Raw genomic sequence first — 20,877 nt, forward strand, 5'->3', positions numbered from 1 at the left:
AATTTTTGTACTGCAACTGATTAAATTCAGTTGAAAAGGAGAAATAAACTTGTCAAAAAGCATTTCTGAAATATTTTGAGTGTTCAGCTTACTGTTGAAAATGTTATCAAAGACCTTATATTCTTACAAAAGAAGTATTACCACTCTAATCATTTTCAGGTATGTCTGTAAGTCAATTTTATGCAGCAATTAAGAGTCCATTAAGCAGGTTCAACTGTTATTGCTGGTATTTCACTTGGGGAAAACTAAACCTCTTAATATCTCTTCGGAGGAGGTTTGTGACAAGAGACTTTTATTCTCACTTTACTGGCTAACTGGTGAGAATACAGTTAGTTTCTAAAACAATCATAATCAAGAGGCTTTCTATAGCTTGATCTTGTTTTGTGCCTTAACATACTAGAATTCTCTTTAAGGGACAAAACTGTAATAACCAGTAAAAACAACTCTAAAATTAACCAGAAATGTAAACTACAAATTTCATCACAATTAATGATCACTAAATTTTTAACTATAAAAGTGTATTTAAAAATTAACTTAATGCAACTACAAATATATTAACTTTTGTAAAGAAAAACAATTTCATACCTGTAATTCTTATTCATTAAAGTTGCCTGCTGAAATAATCATCATTTGAGATATTCAACTTTTGGAGAAGACCGTCAAATTTTCTAAGCTCAAAGTTCTGTACTAATGACCTATCACTGTGAATGTTGCAGTAATTCTTTTATAGAAAGATGTAGTGCAGTATTCAGAACACTGATCTTTCAATACAAAGAGAACAAAGCACTTATCAGTGATCAATTTCAACATCATTAATGATGAGACTGCAGGTAATTTTTTTCTATGGAAATCTGATAGACCTTTGATGTATTTGTAAAGCATAATCCCTTTCCTCTAAAGCCTAAAATAAAATGTATGGCCTCGTTTGCATTTTTCTACAGGTAAAATGACTAACATGAGGCCACTCACACAATGACTGTCCTGATTTAATTATGGCAGTATGCTCTTTTGAGGCTTTGAAGTACAAACATACCATGGGTTGGGGAGAGGTGGTAAAAAAATTATTCAGGTTTATTTCAATTAGGCCAAATTCTTTGTTTCCAATAACATTTAAAAGCCAAACATGTCAATGCTAGTATTATAAATTTAATCTTCAATTTAAGATTATTTGTAAATATACTGGAAAGCTAAGATCATACAAGAAGCAAATAATAGTTTTCAAGACCTTTCTCTTAGACATTTAGGACTAAATTAAAGATAATAACCATTAGACTCAAAAGTAACAGAAAAACATCTAGTGTTATCATTTCTGATCATTCTGAAGACTGGTAATAGGCTTGTGTGGAAAAGCATATGAACTAATCATTTACTATGTTAAACATACCTAAGTGTTCTAGTCCAAAAATAAAAGCAAAGTCTCTTGTAAAGAAAACAGCAAATCTTTACAGTATTTTAAAAAGGATTGAGTCAGTATAAGAGGGAGGGACAAGCAGGCAGCACAGACAACACAACAAACGTGGGTTTGCAGGAACACAAAAGTTAGCAAAGCTGAGAGGTGATTCAAGGCACAGCAGAAACAAATTCGAAACAAGATGGCATAGACAGGCCCTATCACCTAACTGAAAGGCGCCCAGGAAAACAGCTGAAGGTAAACGTGAAGAGATAGCAAAGGCAACTTCACAGATCTTCACAGCTATGATAAAGTGTTCATACTAAGAATACTGAAGCCAGTATGAATGTGATCAGATTTGTACATCAGAAATAGATGGGTTTCAGTCAGAGTCCCAGTTAAGATAGTTTATGACTGTCTTATCTGAAACAGGAGCAGTGCCAATGGAGAAAAAGATTTAGGGAAATGTAAGTTAAAACCAACAGAATTTCACAATATAGTTTATAAGAACAAACATAACCCACCCCTAAAGTCAACCTCAACTGGTGAGGAAACCAGTAACATCATTAACCGAGAAAGAATTCAAGGGGAAAGGGAGCTTATTTTGCAGGAAAAATGAACTTGGACATATGAATTTGTGATACAGAGCCATCATATGGCCATGTTCATCACAGATCTGTTCATTCTGTGCATGTCATTCTTAAGCACAACTAAGAACACTTCTACTCAGAATGACTGCCAAATTAAACCTGATAATCTGTTATTCTTTGCTAAAATACACTATTGTCTGTGTCACAGAAATGCTGCCCTAACTGGGAAGCTGTACCACTTCCTCTGCTGACTGTGTTGGTTCCTGCCTCCACCTTTCTAGCAAGATGGCCTACACAGTGAAGCGAAGTCTGTCCCACAGGGCAGGAAGCACAGTCCTTAGCAGCTCCGTTTCTGAAGATAGACTTCCAGACTGTAAACTGAGATTACCCCTTCCAGTTATGTTAACACTATGCAAAGTATCTAATTTATGTACACTTCAGGTATCTGAAGGATAATAATAGCACTTGTATCAAAGATCTGTGAGAATTAAATGAGTGCAAAATACGCAGAAGAATGTCTGACACATTGTGTGTCAACGATAAATCATACCTATTACTGTGATGGGCACAGTCTGCAATCAATCTTCCTATATAGAATTTGCTAAAAAGTTCACAACACAGGTTAATTTATAATTTACTCCTACAGCTTTGAGACTTTTCATGCTTCCAGTCTTCCTTGAAAAACCAGTACCTTAACTATGTCTACATTTTCATTGCTGGTCTACTCCCCTTAGGATCAGCCTTATTTGCTCTGGTATAAAAACACTGACATATTTCTGAAAACCTTGGTTTCATCTGCTCATCCAAAGTGGGGAAAAAAAAAAAAAAAACCAGAAAAATCATTCTGGGCCCATACAGCTAGTAAATGCAGAACATAAAACCAAGAAGACAAGACATGTGTATAAAATTGTAGAAGAAAAGACAATGTATGCAGGTTTTTTTTGTTTGTTTGTTTTTTTGTACCAGGGATCGAACTCATGATTGTGTGCTTGCAAAGCAGGCACTTACGCCACTGAGCTAAACTTCTGGCCCCAATGTATGCAGAATTAATGTAGAAATAGGGTTCTATTTTATCCTGTTGGCAATACTAAGTAACACCTTAGATATTTTATTTATAAGCTATAAAGGACCCCCAAGACTAGGAGACTGAAAAAGTGGCACAAAATCATGGGTAAAGGTTGGTATGGTCTGCCCTCAAAGACAGACTATGCAGAGTTGCATTTACCCTCCCTTCTTCGCTGCTTTCAGATACTAAAGACTCCAAATCCAAAGTGCCAGAAACCACATCTTGATGTACATACAGCTCTCACCTGCTGATTTGTGATTTCATACCAGTGTACATGCACTAAGACTACTTACTTTGAAAAGAAAAACTTTTATGTTCCTGGTGACATTTTTGAAACATTAACAATCCCGAATCTAGAGGAAAGCCTCAAGTACTTCTAATTTCAGTCACATTTCAAAAGATCAGAGAAGTAATGAGCCTGAAATGTGAAATGAGATTGGTCTGCCTTTCTTTCCTGCTAATGTAAATGAAATGAAGATACCCTGACCATTTTGAACATTTAAGTCTTTACTTTTAAAACTCAGATTGTGATTAAAGCCAATACTTCCTCCAAACAACTTCTGAATTTCACAAGAGAATGACTTCATAGTTTTGAAAGTTCATAGAATCAATGAGATGAAACATTTTTAACAGAAATATTTTCAAATATAAAACTTAAAAGTGTAGGCATTTGCCTCTGAAACTGTCCTTACTGCTTATATTTGTGAAAAATGACTTTTATTAGTTTAACTGAAAGTAATAAAGTGATACTTCATTCTGGGGACAGGTTTAGATTCTTTTTCATACAGGTATTTCACAAAAGCTACATGGCACAAGTTGTACTTCTTATTCATATCTCATTCCAGCTGCTGACACAGAGGCACACAGGCCTTCTGGCCCCGTGAAGGCAAGCTATCAGCGGTCAGGTCAACGAATAGATACACAGAAGGGAAACAGTTGTGTTGTGCCTATGGGTGCTGAGAATGAAACTCAACTTCAGTCTTCGTGATTCTCAAACAAGAGGGAGGAGTATGTGCTTTCAAGGAAAGACAGTTTTCCACATGCGTTTCTTCCTAGAATTCTTTAGAGGAATTTAATAAAGTATAACACGCAACTTTTTATCTGTAAAACATATTATACACCTTTTTAAGCCCTCAAAACATTTATTTTCAACCCATTTCATGAATGAAGAAATCAAATACATGACCAAAAAGCTGTTTAGACAGCAGAGTCCTGAACTCCTGAAACTTTAGTCAACGCTCTTTCCGGGGTACCTTGGTTCACGAACTTAACTCTCTCCACTTTTTCTGGCCACAAACTGAATTGGTCGAGAACTGAATCAAATTTCCCTGTAAGGTCAACACTGAACCCAACCACTGAACTTGATTCAGTTCTTGTCCAATTCAGTTTGAGATCAGAGACATGAAATGTTTGTGAACCAAGGCACCACTGTACTTTGCCTAAAACAAAGCTGGCGCTCACTCAGTGAACTAAATCAACTTTTAAAAATCACTTCAAATTATGGCTTTTTGAGACTAGGTTTCACTACATAGCTCACACAAGCCTCCAACTCAAGGAAATCCTTCTGCCTCAGCCTCCTGAGTGACAGGATTATAGGTGTGCACCACTACACCCAACCCAAATTGGGGCTTTAAAAGCATTTCAATTACTAATATAGACAACTCATAAAGGAGCCTAGTTTTGTAAGCATGTGCTATTATGTATTTATAATGGATTCTTATGTTCCGCAAGTGCGCTAAAGGAAATTATCTATTTTCAATTTATTGTCAAGAAAAAGACGTTTACAAAATGTAAAACTTTATTTCTCTGTTATAATTCAGCTACAAGATATACTAGAGAAAACTAATATATAGGGAGAAACAGAACAAAGCAATTTTATAAATGAGTTGAATAACAGTGTAACATTTGAGAAAGATCGCTCTTTAAATACATCCCTTCTGGGGCTGGGGATTTAGTTCAGCGGCACAAGGGCCTACCTGGCAAGCAAGAGGTTGTGAGCTCGACACCTGGTACAAACAAAATGAAACAACAAAAATAACTACTAAATTATACATTTTTCTTTCTATATTTTCATAAAATAGTAGTATGTGATAAGTAGACACAATTTATAGAAATGAGTAATAATAGTGGAATTTTTTTCTTTGAAGAAGGGATTTTATACCAATTTTCCCCAAGTTAGTGTTGTTTCATAGTCTTCTCCCAGGAAATGCCAGAATTATGTTCAATTCTGACACAGAATTAAACAAGGTTCAACTGAAGCACTGTGATGTAATGTCATCCACTTAGCAGTCTGGAAACATGTACTGCAAGACTGAAGTATAAGTGAAAATCACCAATGACCTCAGTGCAGATGGAAGACTTCCCCGAGGTTTCCTGTCACCTGGACGCAGCACTAATAATAATAGCAGGAAAGTAGTGGTGGTAGCAGAAGCAGCAAGTGTGCATTTACCCAGAGGCTACCTTCTGTAAGAGTTGTACCAAGTAACTTAAGTAGAGTAACTAAACCATATGAATTAGTACTTTAATTAATTTGTACATCTTATTTCTTACAATTGCTCTGTAAGGAAGTATTACGTATCTTTCAGCGAAGAGGAAGATGAATCTCTGTAAGATTAAATAATTTCCTCAGGACTATGGAGCTGGTTAAACATTAAGGATTTTTTCTTTTACTTTCTCATTTATTTAGTGCACATGTGTGCATATGTGATGTGCACATGTTTTTGTGTCTGGAACTTTAACCCAGAGCCTTATGTAAAACTAGGATTTAAATATTGAGCTGGGGGTGGTGGTGCATTCTTGTAGTCCCAGCACTTATGAGGCTGAGGCAGGAGGATCCTTGCAGGTCCGTGACCAGCATAGGCTACAAAGTGAGCTCAAGGCTGGCCTGAACTATATAGCGAGACCCTGTCTCAAAAAAAGACCGAAAAGAGACAAAACTCAATAAACTGAGTCAGAAAAACAAGGCTAATAGAATTTGTCAAAATGGTATGGAAGGGTAGAATGAAAACGAGGTTGAACAGTAGGATAATATCCCCTGAATAGTAATAAATAACGTTGCAATACAATGATAACTTTATAACTGATGGTGCTCCCTACATATTAATCATTTTTGAAATACTACATGGATATACCAACTCCTTTAATTTCCTGACACTTTGTGAGTAGGTATTTTTATTATCTGTGTTTTACAAATGTTGCACACTATAGTAAACAACGGGCAGGACTCCAAACTTGGCAAACAGCTGTACAGCCTGCACTGTGTTGCACTGCCCTTTAAGGGTCTGAACGTTTAATGTGGGCCTAGGTATCAAATTTCCTAATCTTATTATCAAGGAAGATCTTCTGAAGCCATTCAGGAAAGAAGTAAAGCTTTACAAAATGAAAAACTTTTAAAAAGAAACTTCTTAAGGATAACATAAGGGTTAGACATTGTAATAGTCTCAAGAAACGTAGCTGAGTGATAGATTAATAAATAAGAAAAGTGAGTTACAGAGAGAAGCTAGAAATAGTGAGATTCTTCAGTGTAAAACCATGCTAGGTAACCAAACTCCTTCAACACAAGCATCCCTTGCTGCTACAATTACAGATAGAACAGGCTAAGAACTACTCTGCTTAATTACTTATTTCTTAGATTTTATAAATATATGCCATTTATTCCTGATATAGTACTAAAATATGAATATGTACTTGCCAGCATCTACTTATGCATTCATTTTATAAAATATTTGTGAATATGAATGAAATGTCTTGGAGGCCTTTTTAGACAACACTTCATACAACTACTTCTATTTTCCAAGTTAAGATCAGCACTGAATACACTATTTATTCTATGTAGGTTTATGTCCAGATGAAAAATCCCATGTTAAAGCATTTATTTAATTTTCATTTCCCTTAATCTATTAACCACAGGAACCCCCCATATCACACATCAATTTTGGACACTAGTCCTAAAATGGAGAATTTGGGAAACACTAAGCCACTTAGTTTCTTTTATACAAACACAAGACTGTTTTATACAGTAGTACATGCAGAGAATTGTATATGCCTAAGAGTAACATGGACATTTCATTCTCTCAAGGTCAAGAACACCTGATTTTTTGCTACTGGATAGGGAATGTGTGGCATTCTAAATTAATCTTCTCACAAAAACAAATTATGACACTGAGATATAACCAGTACCGAACTAGAAAACCCCAGACTGTAAATCCAGTTAGTACTCGAATCTTTCACAAAGGCTGAGGCTCAGAGAAAGGCACTGCCGCTCCCTGGAACCTCCTGCATTGCTTATCACATCTGCTTAGTTTTCTCTGTCCACTCCTTTTCACCCCTGACTTACAAACAGACTTCACGAGTTTAAAGACCCTGCCCTTTGTCTATCTTTGCTGTACCCAGCTCTCACACAGCTCCATTCATTTCACTTCATTTCTATTATGGGATAATTACAGATTCACACAGCTGTCAGAAATGATGCAGAGAAGTTTCATCTACTCTTTACTTGGTTTCCCAGGAGTAACATTCTGCAAAACCACAGCCCAATAGCACAAGCAGGGCACTGATGGGGATACATGTACTGACCCTGAAAAGATCAGTTTTACTTTTATTTTGTCTCGTGACACTTTGAAATAACAATGACACTTACAGCATAAAAAACTTCTCCAAATTCGCAAGTGAATGACCATGATATCTCCACTTAGCTATCTAATAGGCATCTCAAATTAAAACATGTCCCAAGTCAAAGTCTTCATCTTTACTCTAAACCTATCCTCTCAAAGTCTTCTCTATTTCAGCGTCAGTGCCACTTTTCCAGTTCCTCAGGCTACTAACCATGGAGTCATTCACCATTCTCTCACCTCTCACATGTAAGTACTAAGAAACTCAAAATACAGCAAAAATAAAATCACTTACCACCTACTTTGCTAGCATCTTGGGCAAACCCCCTTAATACCTACTTGGTTACAACAGCCCCTAACCTCCAACTCTGCCAACTATTCTTGAGAAAACAGCTAAATAAATACTGCTGCTGCAATCAGGTTGTTTACTCAGATTTTTAGGGAAATATTCTCTACTAAAAATTTTCTACAGGGACAGGGATATAGCTTAGTGGAAAACTGCTGCCCTGGCAAGCACAAGGTCCTGAGTTCGATTATCCATGACAGAAAAAAAACCTCCACAGATGAACAGCCACTATCTTTGTTTCAGACAGGGCTCTAGTTCAGGCATCCAGGCATCCAGGCTGGCCCTACAATCGACAGTCATCCTGTATGGGCCTTCTGAGTGCTGGCATTACAGGCACAAGACTTGAGCCCTAGGTCTGAATATGTGACCTGCAAGAGCCCCCTTTTGTCCCATCGCTGTGCTGGGACTGCAGATAAGTGCCACCGTGTGGCCTAACCGCCTCCTTCCTTGCAGGGGTCTGTAAGCTCTTCTGTCCCACAGGCCCATAGGACTCACAGCTCATCTGCTCCAAGGCAGCTGCACCAGTCTCCCTGCAGTTCCTCGAATCCGGGCTTCAGCACACGGCCTAGCAGCTCACTTGTCACCCCACACCCTTACTCAAAGACTATCTCTCAGTGAGCTCTCCAAAGCCAAACACCGGTCACCAAATTTAAAAGTAGCCTCTGAGCTTCTACTTGATACTTTTTATCCCCGCTCTCCACTTACATTTCCTTTATAGTATTGGTCAATTTGGGATATACGTTCTACTTACTTTTTATTGTCTTTTAAGACAAAATGTAAGCTACACAAGAGCAGAAACTTCAATATATTTTTCTAATACCTAGAACAGTGTCGTGCACAACTCAGTAAGTGTTTATGGAATAAAGTGCAAAGGCGAGATGTTTTGCCAAAATGCAACAAAAATCACAAGGTTCAGTCATTTTTCTCTCAATGGAGATGGACACAAACTGAAACAATTACATCTTTTATTCAGTGGTAACCCAAAGCATAAATGCAAGAAATGTCTATTTCTGATTATGTAATAAAGTATTTAGAATAATTTGATGATAAAGAATCAAACCCGAGAAAACTACTTAGACTCAAATTTAAGTAACTCTCTCTGATCAACAAAAATCTGCCCTGCCTCATTTAAAACAACTTTTTAAATGAAGTTCCAACAGACAGAAATGAACCTGATATATGCTATAAGTTCTATTAAAGAGCTCTGCAGAAGAACACAAAGGCACGTCACACATGGCGGTACCAACACCATGGTGCACCATTACTTTTGAATTAGACTGACAAAGGACACATTTCTGTGCAGATGAACAGAAAATTAACATTAAATTGAATGAAGTTCCTGAGATACAGGGTGTATGTCAAAAATCCTAGATAGATAAGGAAATAAAGACTAAACTATTAGCACTATAAAGAACCACTTATGAATATTTTGGAATATCTGTCATTTATAGCACATATAAATTTGTATAAAAACTTAATGGATCCAACTTTGTAATATTCTTAATTGCAATGAACACATTACATAATCAGTGGTATCCAAAAACACAGGTTTTTGGAGTTTGTTTGTTTGTTTTTGAGACAAGGTTAGTTCAAGTCAGCCAGGACTTGAACTAACTCTGTACCCCAAGGCTGGCTCACACTTGTGATCCTCTAGCCTCAGACTCCCAAGTGCAGGGATTACATGTATGCAAAACCAAAACCACCCTTGGCTAAACTAGTTTATCTCTACTCCAAAGTACAAATGAAGTTCTGATTTTTCAGACAAGGAAAATGTTTGAGTTACAATTTCAGTGCCTCCTAATATTTATTCCTATTAAGAGCAAAAGGCACTTTTCTAGTCTTTAAAATTCAAGAAGTTAGTACAGACTAGTGACTTTTTAATTGTGCTACAGGAAAAAAATGCAAGATGCATAAATATATTCCTGCTGGTTTAAACTACCAGTGATACATGCATGACTGTTCACCCAATAGGATGGTCCTGACGGGATAATGACGCATGTACCACCAGCAGTTCAAGCCCCATCAGGAATGTGTTACACAGGTGTATCTCTCAGTCTACATGCTAACGATGCTTCCATATGATAAAGCAATGGTCCTATTTATAAGACAAAGTTTAGAGATTCTATTTCAAATTACTCATTAGCAAACAATTCCTGAGACAAACACATTTTTATTAAAAGAAAATAATAGTATCAAAACTATTTAATAATGTATATTTAACATAACTAATATGAACAGGACAAAATTAAAATGTATGTAGGACAAAAACATGTGCACTGTTACCAAATATATTTAATGTTACCTTTACCCAAAGGAACTACAATGATGACTAAGTAGAAATTACATAGATATACAAATATGCTACTTCAAAACTTGTTTTTAAGATCTGTAAGCAGAAGTCTTTAAAATTTAAAAGCCAAAATTGTTAACATAACATCAATAATCCTGCAATGGACAGAGGATGCAAGAATGGTCTAAAGGGTCTGAGCAACAGCCAAACTAAAAAACCAACATGCAGCTCGTGTGCAGAGAATCTGCAGGGTTCTCTTGCAGATCTTCATAAAACAAAAGTAAGCAAGTTTTCAAGAGTAGAAATATAGACATCAATAGATTTAGAGAACAGAAAACCAAGCTATTAAGTTAAAAATTTTAAAAGAAAAATCTGAATATATTGCTGCAAAATTAGGGTTAGGGTAATATATTTTAAGTAACATTAAAAAACTAATTTTGGAACACAAATAGAGACCTGTTGTTCCAAGGACATGAAAGTAGCCATCAATCTCTTAACAGCTAGTTTTTTTATTTCTTGGAATGCGTCTATGCTAGTGGAAGATCTAAAGGAGGCAGCCAATTGATCTGATGAGCTTTTCTTGTGCGTAACTGGCCCATAAGCTTAAGATCAAGAGCCAAAGCCACCAGTGGGAATATGCTCAGTGTGGCGGGGCCTTGGGCCACTCTGCAGCCTCATGGAAGGCCAGCCGTGGAGGAAGGGGATATCCCCAAGATAAGATTTATTGAGGCCACAACTGACAGCAGATCCCACAGTCAAAGGATTCACATTCCTTGGAAAGAGAGAATAAGCATCGGTTGTGTTCCTCAGAGGGGGACACTGTACAGGTGAACCCTGGACATTTTTTGAAATCTCTGGGCTGCTTCTGCATCTGAAAAAAAAAAAAAGAAAAATAGCACAATGACAGACAACAAATAAGGAAGGACCAATCATTTGACCTAAAACTTTAAGACATCAGAAATTAAGAAAGCAGACATAATAGAAAAAAAAAAAAAAGACAAAAAGTCATATCATTTGGAATGCATTACTCTGAATACAAATGCAGTAAAGAGAAAAACAAATTATTTTAAGCAAAGTAAGAAAGAACTATAGCAACAAAAGTTATTTCTAGAGCCAACTGGAAAAAAACAAAAAGATGTTAGAATACGTCACCCTGACAGAATGGTAAGGTGGAACAGGAATCTAGACTTCTCTGAAAGATAGAAAGAGCTTAATTATGAGAGCTAGTATCATGAAGATGGCTGCTTAACTGCCTTTGTGTAAGAAATATCACAGAACTTTGAACTTAGGAAATTTCAGCTTGTCTTGCATCAGGTCATGAGATCCACAGAGCAGGAACCTATTTCAACAAGCAGCTTTAAAACGAAAAACAAAAAAACAAAAAATAAAAACAAACAAAAAAGAAAAAAAAACACCAAATACTTTAATATTCTCATTCCTATCAATGATACAGTTAAATGCAATAGTGCTAAAATCCATCAAAGTAAAATGCACTGAATAAAAATTAAACTTACTCAGAAAGATGTTCAGAAGTTGGGATACAAACAGAAACTGAAATTAGAAGAAAAGTTTTATATTTACAAGAGCATATGAACTATGATGGGTGAGAAAAATGACTTAGTAAAGAGCCCACATTGTGGCTGGCTGACCAAAACTAATGGAATAAATACTGAAACTCCAAATCAGCAGTTATATATACTTACCCTTCCCTGTTATAATGTGGCAACTGTGAGATTCATGTTGACTTAAGTGGGTGGCCATATTATCTAAGTCAAAAACACCAGCAAGGAACTCACAATTAAGGCACATTAGAGAAATGCCCCTAAAAAAAAGAAAAATAGCATAAGAGAAGAGGTTTTCAATCTTTTATAAAACCCATATACAATCAATTATTTTTCCATGATTTTGTTTTTGTGTTGCAACTGCAACTTACCATTCTGTCATTCAAATTTGGCATGACTGAAATGTTTATCTAGAAAATGACACAATTATACCTACCTATATGGTATCTACAGGAAATATTTATGTTTCAATAAACACTTGCCCCTCACTCTCACTGAGAAAACACAGGAGTCAAAGGCCTTACCCAGTCTTAGCTCCCCTAATAACTCGCATTAACATAGTCAAGTCATGTGTATTTTTCCTCAGATCATCTGCGAAGTGAGAATGTAGTTGGGATAGTGGTGCTTGTCCCAAACTCCAGCACTTTGGAGGCTGAGACAGGAGGATCACCATGAGTACGAGGCCAACCTGGGTTCATAGGGAGTTCAATGTCAGCCTGAACTATTGAGCAAAACCCTCCCTCTAAAAAATAAAAGTGAGGATATAGTATCAATCAACGCAACATACACTTACATAGTCTATCTCTGCACTATATTATTAGATATTATAAATGTAATTGTGAACAAAAGTGCAACCACACTCTAATGAAATTTTTAGGTTTTATTCATCATTTTCAGTTTTTTTCAGGATAAAATTAAAGCAAAACCTAAAAATTGTAGTAATAGATCATGTGCTAGCTGCCATTGATTACAGATTACGATTATAGCTGCACAATTCCAAGGTTCTTCTTACCCCAGTAACTGAGGTTGTTGCTGATGTCATTTAACATTAAATCAACTGAAGCAGTTATTAAGTATTGGTGTCCACAAGTTTTGAGTTCTCTATTATCTCAGTACTGTGAACTAACCTACTTAAAGTACCTAAAGTACTTTAAAGACCTAAAGTACTCTACCCCTTACACAAACTTCACAGAGTTGCAATTCTTAAGTAAAACACATGTTCAAGAGACAGTTCCCATAGACTTCAAAATATTTGGCTGAGTCTACCTCAGTTTGTGTACTAATCGAACCACACTAAATGTACTAACTGTACAGCATTTGCTATTTGAAGCAAAATATAATAACTGGCATATTAAAGCTTATGGTATCAGCCTTAAGATTCACATTTAAAATACAATTAGACTTGTGATTTTTAGCTAAAAGATATTTTTAAAATATTAAGGCTGTAAAAGTAATGAACAGTTTCACAGAACTCAGAAAAGTCCCTAAACATTTAATGTTTTACATTTAAGGTGTAAAACAGTTTCACTGGTAAACAGCAAACCAAGGGTCTTTTCCAGACATACTGGGCAAGGGATGGAATATGTAGCTCCAAGAGTCTTGAACAGGTACTTTTATCTGAAATTCACAACTCGATTTTTTTGACTTGGGAAAATGTGGAGTGGGAATATTACATTTAGTTCCTTAATAGATAAAGTGAGTCTGTGAGAGAAAGGAAAAAGGAAACAGAGAAGACAAAACAATATGCGCCTCAGAGAGAGAACACAAGTTAATTACAGATGACTTTCTGTTTCCTTTACTCTAGCAACTCCACTCAGGAGTCCCTAAGATTAATTAGTTTTGCTTAGGTTAAGATTAAAAAAAAAAAGATCATGCAAGCCAATCACTGTTACTGTAGTGTAATAACCAAGTATATATACTTGAATTTCATTAAAGAGTAGAAATGGAAGCATGTACTTTACCAATGCATGAACACAAATGGAGCATCTCAGACAGAGTTTTCCTCTCAAGCCACCCTCTAACAGCATGCTGTGTATTTCCACCAACAGGTTGCTCTGCAGTATTAAATCTAAAATCTTAATAAGACTTGCTCCCCAAGTCAAGTCTTCCTGACTAATGTGTTTCATGATAGCATTTCACTTGACATTAAAGTTCAGACTACAGTTACCTAACTCTCTTCATCCTTAAAATACTTTTATTTTAAATTTAAGGAGAAAAGAAAAAAAGAAAAAACAGAAAAAGGGTACAAGTAATACAGAATTTCAAAAAAATAAACAGTAGGAAATCACTAGTTAATAGATTACATAGTCATCTTAGAAAGTTGTTCAAGTTACAAAATTAAAGCTTAAAATACTTAATGTCAAGTATTTTATAATATCAATTTATTGAGAGCTTCCCATTACACATCTCATCTAAAGTTTACAAGAACCTAAAGAAGCAAGTGCTATAATTATCACTTTTATACAGGTAAGAGCTGGTTTAGTAACTTGCCAAGGACATGGAACTAACTGATAAAGGTCAGAATCAAGTTTAAAGTTGAGTGTGCTAATTCCAGAGCTCAAACCCTTGACTGCATCCCTGCTTCAATGTAACGTCATTCTATTCACAATATTAATGGTTCTTCAATGCCTTAAATTACATCCAAATTCCTTATCCTCTCTCTACATGGCCATTCAAAATAAGTGAGTTCTCGTCTGAAATAACTCATTGCACTTATTAAAATCCAGTTATTTATGGTCATAGTTTCTCTCCCACCTAGTACTATATACTCCCTGAAGTTGATTTCAAGATTACTTCATCAATCTCCTTTAAATAGCACCTGTTATATTACATACAGGACAAATGCAAAATAAATAGCTCAAAATGAGTATTAAATTACAGTAAGAGCAATTACAAAGTTTCACATATATAAAACTGTAAGATTAAATGTTAAGTTCCATTTGCAGAAAACAACCAATTGATCTCAACCTAACCAGTTGAGACCCAAGTTGAAAAAAAAAAAAAAAATCTCCCACCCTACCCCAGCTCTTTACAATGATACAGTTCACTTAAATCCATTAAACAACAACAACAGCAACAACAAAAATCACACAACCAAGGTTGGCAACAGTGAGGTAAAAATCAAAATCTGACTTAGAATACAATAAAACCATTTTCATTCTTATAAAAATTTTTAATAAAGGCAACTCTAATATAGTACTAATAGTACTTTAATAGTACTAATCTATTTTTAAATTTAATCATTTTTTGTCTTTGGAGAACTATTAGGCACACATAAATAGGACATACTGTCTACAGGCATAATTTTTTTTTTTTTTTTTTTTTTTTTTTTGTCTTTTTCCTTTTTATTGGTACCGGGGATCGAACTCACGACTGCCTGCTTCCAAGGCAGGTGCTTATGCCGCTGAGCTAAACCTCCAGCCCCCTACAGGCATAATTTTTATCATATACATAAATTCATTCAACAAAGGTTTACTGAGTGCCTTCTACATGCCAGGCATAATACAAAAACCCCAGCCACATATAATGTTGGAAAAACACAGACAAGAAGGATATGTAAGCATGTCATATGAACTAAAAGAAAAATAAAGCATGAAATCAAAGTAGGATTGCTAGAGTGAAGCACATAGGAAGGGGCAGAATTTTAAATACAGTGGTCAAGGAAAGGCTCACTCATCAGAATGAAAATAAAGGAACTAATTATATAACATCTTAGGAAGAACAAAGTAGGCATGGGAGATAATAAATGCAAAGGTCCTGAAACATAGTATTATAGTATCTTTTCTTTCACCTTTTCTATTAACTTTAAGCATCAAAAAAGTATTATCTGAACAGCTCAAAAAACTACCTTAGTAGAATAAAGACATTGTATTTTGAAATCTGAAGTATGAAAAAATGATGTTCAATAAATTGAGTTAAGTGTGCTAGATAAAGAAAGTTGACTATCCTGGCACTTAGAAATATTCTCCAATAATTCTTTACATACAGTAGTCCAGTTGTACACTTCACTTTATACAAAAAAGAATTATGCAGACTCTCTCTCTGTGTAACCCCTTCCCCTCTAAATATGGATTTAAAAAATTCCAGTGGTTCAGTGAATTTACTTCAAACTGAAAAAGTGTTAGTCACTTTACTAGATATTTCAGATACCTTTTTAAACTAAAATATTGTTGGTGAGTCTTATTTTTGTTTTAACAATACAAATCCATGAGTTTCATCTTAACACCATCTGTCCCAAGAGAATTAATGATCTAGTGAATAGATTATAATCTATAGTGAACAGATTAATCTAATGATATAATGAACAGATAATATATAATGATATAATGAACCACCAATAGCATGAGTTAGATTTCCAAACTGGCACTAACATCAGGTGTCATGGCTTTTATCTAGATAGCTCACCAAAGCTTCACACAGTCATAGTAGGAGACTTTCATTGTTGGCTGGATTAACGTGTGTGAAGGCAGACGGGGGTGATACTGGGGTTAAGGACCAGGGTGTTGCAAATCAATAAGCATGTAGCTTGGATGGAATTTAAAGGGAGAAAAACAAGGCAGACTTGCTGCTTCTCCGGCTGCAGCTACCTCTTTGCATGACATGGACTATTTCACTTTGGAGTCAGCTAACTAGGCTAAAACTTCTACAGATTGTGAGCTAAAAAACCTTTTCTCCCTTAACTTGTGGGTGTTGGGTATTTTGTCCCAGCAATGAAAAAAGTAAGATATCAGATTAATAAAAAAGTTATAACAAACTACAATGATATGCCACTTTAAACCTACTAGAAAGAGAGGTAAAACAAGTATGGAAAAGCTATGCAGAAACTGGAAGCCTTCTATACTGCTGGTGGCAATGTGACACAGTGGTACTCTGGAAAACCGTCTAGCCATTCCTTGAAATCTCAACAGTTATCCTACCACCCAGCAAGCTCAATCCTAAGTATACACGAAAGAGAAATAAAAGGACATGTATACACTGGTAGACAAATCTTCAATGCGGCATTATTTATAATGGTCTCAAAATAAAGGTGACCCAAAAGGACAAATTTTACTAGGAGGGGGTATACCTATAAAATGAAATATTATTTAACAATCTGAAAAAATGAAGTACATGTCACAACATGTATGAAACCTGGCATAAAAGAATCACATGGCATATCACTGCATTACATAAAATATCCAGAATGGATCTATACAACATAAGAGTACATTCATGGTTGGATAGAGAGGACAGTTGGGGAGAAATGAGGATGATCACTAATAAATGGATTCAGGGTTTCTTTTTAAAGTGCTAAAAATGTAAAATTAAATGTAGTAGCTGTACAACTCTGAACATGTTAAAACCTCCTGTTAAATGTATGAAATTGTACCTCAACAATTTTATCTCAACAGCTGTTACATGTAAATTATACCTCAATGTTATGAGCAAGAAGAAATTTAAATTATAGCCATGGTTTAACAGAAAGAATAAAACTCATTAGTTACCTGAGAGCTTCTGAATGCTTCTTAAATATACAAAATCTTTTACTAGGACGGTTACTATGAAAGCTAGAGAGACAAAAGAGATTTTAACAATTTTAATATATCATATTAACATTTCAAGTCTATACTTAAGTATCTAATTTTTAACAAACAATCATGATCTAAGTACTAAATGAAATGTTTGTACTTCAACATTTAATCTTTTTCTTTCTTTCTTTCTTTTTTTTGATGTGGTATTAGGATTTGAACTCAGGATCTTGCATTTGCCAGACAGGCTCTGGGCCACTGACCTACAACTCTGGCCTTCAACTTTTTACCTTATATTCAATTTATCTTTTTACTTTCTTATGACATATATTTCCCATAAGTATTTCTAGATGATCAGTCATAATTATATAAAAAGGAAATGCTCAGTTAAAAAACTTTTTCCTCTATTAAGTATTAAAAACAATATTAAATTTTTGCTAATAACCTATTTAACTATAATTTCAATGTTGATTTTTAAAATCACTGTACAATATTTAAAATCATTATACATTTTAGTATAGAGGGAGAAAAATAGAATACAAATCTAGAAAGTAACACTACTTGGGCTAAGTGGTATTATTTACCATCTGTAAAGTCAAACATATAGAAGGGTTTTTGCAATTGCTAATAGAGGTTAAAAACAAAACTAAGGACAACTCAATACTTAAATGCTTCCCAGAAATAGAGACCAAAAGCTAACCACACTTTGCAGCTAGTTGCAGTAGCAGCCCTTATACAACCTTTTAACTCAGCTTCCAGTATTCGCATGCCAGGAAGAGAGAGAAAGCTGTGCCTCAGAGTCTGCGTGAACAAGCTTTTCCACTGATACCAACCCCATCCTGCCTGGTGCTACAGAGCTAAACCAGGGCTTTTAGAGCCCTAGGTAAGTGCTGTACCATTGAACTACACCCCAAGGATTTCACTGTTTCTTATATAAGCTCCAGTTTGAAATCAGTAGCCAGGACAACAGCCGAACTGTTGTGCCATCACACAGCCCCTGTGTATGAGAAAAAACCATTCTGGCTAGCTGTAACTCCCAGAAGACATCTCCCATGTTTCATTCAAATGGCCATTTTCCCAATCTGGAGGTACCTGCTATTACAGAGTTTAGAAATTAAGACAGTATCATGCAATTAAAGTTCTTTTTGAGAAGAGATCATGAGGAGGTTGGGAATCTTTGAAATTATATAAGAAATATGCATATACAACTGTTTCCTCAGAAGAACGAGTGCAGGATTTTGCCTGATTTTTTAAAAATCTGAAACAAAATGAGTTACTTTTCAAAATGAGATTTAAAAGCTCTTCCTCTTTAAGTAAACATACTGTTTTTTTAACTACCTATTGGGAAGAGGAGAGAAAAAAAAGATTATTTTAGGATCTACTCTATGTTAATTTATACTGTATTAAAATGTTGCGAACTAAAATTTTAATTGTCTGAATACAGCTATATTTAGAAATCTGTCTACAAAAGTCTTCTATAGCTTATTTTATCTATGTTGATTATACATATTGCACACTTCCGTGTACTGTAAGACTATAAAAGTGCCCCATGGTTCACTAAAAGAAGAATTCAAAAATGAACTTAAAAGAAAAAGCTCTGGGTTACAATACAACAAAAACATGCTAGAAAAAGTCTGCTATTGTCCAATGGTTCTACAGGAAATGATTGCAAGAAATTCAGCCCAGAATTTGGGAAGTGGCAAGTTATGGTGATATTTCAGAAAATGATGATATGACTGAATCTGAAGAAATACAGAGTTTTGTATATAAATATACAAGGATAAATCTAGATTGTTGAAAGAAAATAAGATATCCCCTGAAAATAAACCTAAGTGCATCTCTGGAGGAAAAATTAAAATAAAACCTTGGTCTTATTTTGGGGGAAATATGGTAGTTGAATTATGAATAAATTACACCTCAAAAACAATGTGAAAAGACCCTTGTTGGCCTTATTTTGCTCATAATTCTGATTCTATGTAAGTAATGACTTTACTTTCTAAGAAACACACGAAAAGCTATTTCCTTAACATCTAACATTGCTGATGGCATGGCTACTATCTAAGACACTAGACTAGTTTGTGACATAATACCAAAGAACGCCTGTCCCCAAGTTGACAGTTGGGGACAAGTGAGTAAGGGAAACGGATGGACAGTGGCTGGACAAAAATGCATGTCTTACTGGACATTAGCATTTGAAAAATGAATGAATACATACTCGTAAATAATTAATGTAAAATAAAAGTGAACGGTGACTTCTGTGGAGCTCAATGGTTGCTCTGAAGGAAAAGCAGAAGGCAGATAGGGTACAAACCAGCTAACCATCAGCTCAGTTAAGAAGGGATATAATCCATGCACACTGTACGCATGTAAAGAAAGAGCATGGTGAATTCCATTAGCACGGGATTTTTAAGCAAATAATTTTTAAACAAAATTTTTAAGCAAAAGAAAAGCATTCATTATTATTTGGCTCTAGACAAAGCAAAGAGCAACTGTGAAGATACGAAGAGATTTTTCAAGAACATAAAAACTGAAGGAGATGAAAATGAATTAAAAATTAGACCTTGAAAGGTCTTCTATCTTTCAGGAAATTTATCCTACCAATATTATGAAGCAAAAGGATTTTAGGCCAAAAACAACCAACCTGGCACATATACCTACTCTAGCAAAAGGACCTGGAAGAGTATAGGCAGAGCATCAATTACAATGCAATCGCATCTCAACTGTTCTTCTAGTGACGAGTGCCATTTAAGTCCATGTAAAATACAAGATGAGCGCAAGTGCAGCTTACGAACATTCAATGCTCTGTCTCACTCGCAGTTTAATAAGCACACATTTTCATGCCAGTTTTTTCCCGTGGGAAATTTTTAAAAATCATCCATCAAAGCTTTAGTGAAATATAAAAGTATTAAAGGAATCATCAGCAATTCCTTAGTGCTATCACTGTTATCACATTAAGCAGAGCAGTATATACACACTTATGTATCTCCTCCACTAAACTACAGGAATTAAAGTCAGGGATTTTTACCCCAACACATGATCTATTTATCACTACCAACCTATCATGCTTCTTCAAAGTTAACTGTCCCTTCCTAATAAATACATAAGTAGTATTGTTGAAATCAATGGCTGAAATGAACTCTGCTACAAAATAATCACCATTATTAGTAATCCCCATTAACTTAATTCTGCTATTTCACAGGTAGGAGAGAAAAAAAGCCTTCTTACACATCTTTTTGGAAGATTAACACTAATATTATACAATAATACTTTTTTTATATTTCAGATGATTCTTATTATAGTACTACTTAGAAGCTATAAATAAGGTATAATAATTTTAAAAGGTGACCCCTGAAAAATGGTATTATTTTTTAAAAAATCACTTAAATTATAAATTTAATCATGGTTTTCCTTGAAAGTCTTACTTCAATAATGTTCCAATTGCTTCAAAATTTTTAAAATAATTTTTGAGATAAAATTTAGGCCCTCTTAAACTTCAACAGTAATGACGAGCATCTG

General features: G+C 35.1%; 1 protein-coding gene across 5 annotated transcripts in view; it reads right to left on the bottom strand.

Moving 5' to 3' along the window:
- Znf280d (zinc finger protein 280D) overlaps positions 1 to 20,877 on the bottom strand; it is a 98,766-nt gene that overhangs the window by 17,406 nt on the left and 60,483 nt on the right. For 4 of the 5 annotated variants that reach the window (XM_063254261.1, XM_063254259.1, XM_063254260.1 and 1 more), the window contains 3 exons: positions 17,338 to 17,400; positions 11,996 to 12,114; positions 11,807 to 11,843 (listed from right to left, as the gene is read on the bottom strand). In XM_063254261.1, the coding sequence (XP_063110331.1) occupies positions 11,807 to 11,843; positions 11,996 to 12,114; positions 17,338 to 17,400 (219 nt within the window). Of the gene's footprint in view, positions 1 to 585; positions 11,164 to 11,806; positions 11,844 to 11,995; positions 12,115 to 17,337; positions 17,401 to 20,877 lie in introns of those variants that run through there. The other variant, XM_063254262.1, reaches the window with a different exon arrangement.

Source organism: Cavia porcellus, unplaced genomic scaffold (genome assembly GCF_034190915.1).
Source record: "Cavia porcellus strain 051 isolate PalLab524CR breed Dunkin Hartley unplaced genomic scaffold, mCavPor4.1 scaffold_8, whole genome shotgun sequence".
Lineage (NCBI taxonomy): Eukaryota > Metazoa > Chordata > Mammalia > Rodentia > Caviidae > Cavia > Cavia porcellus.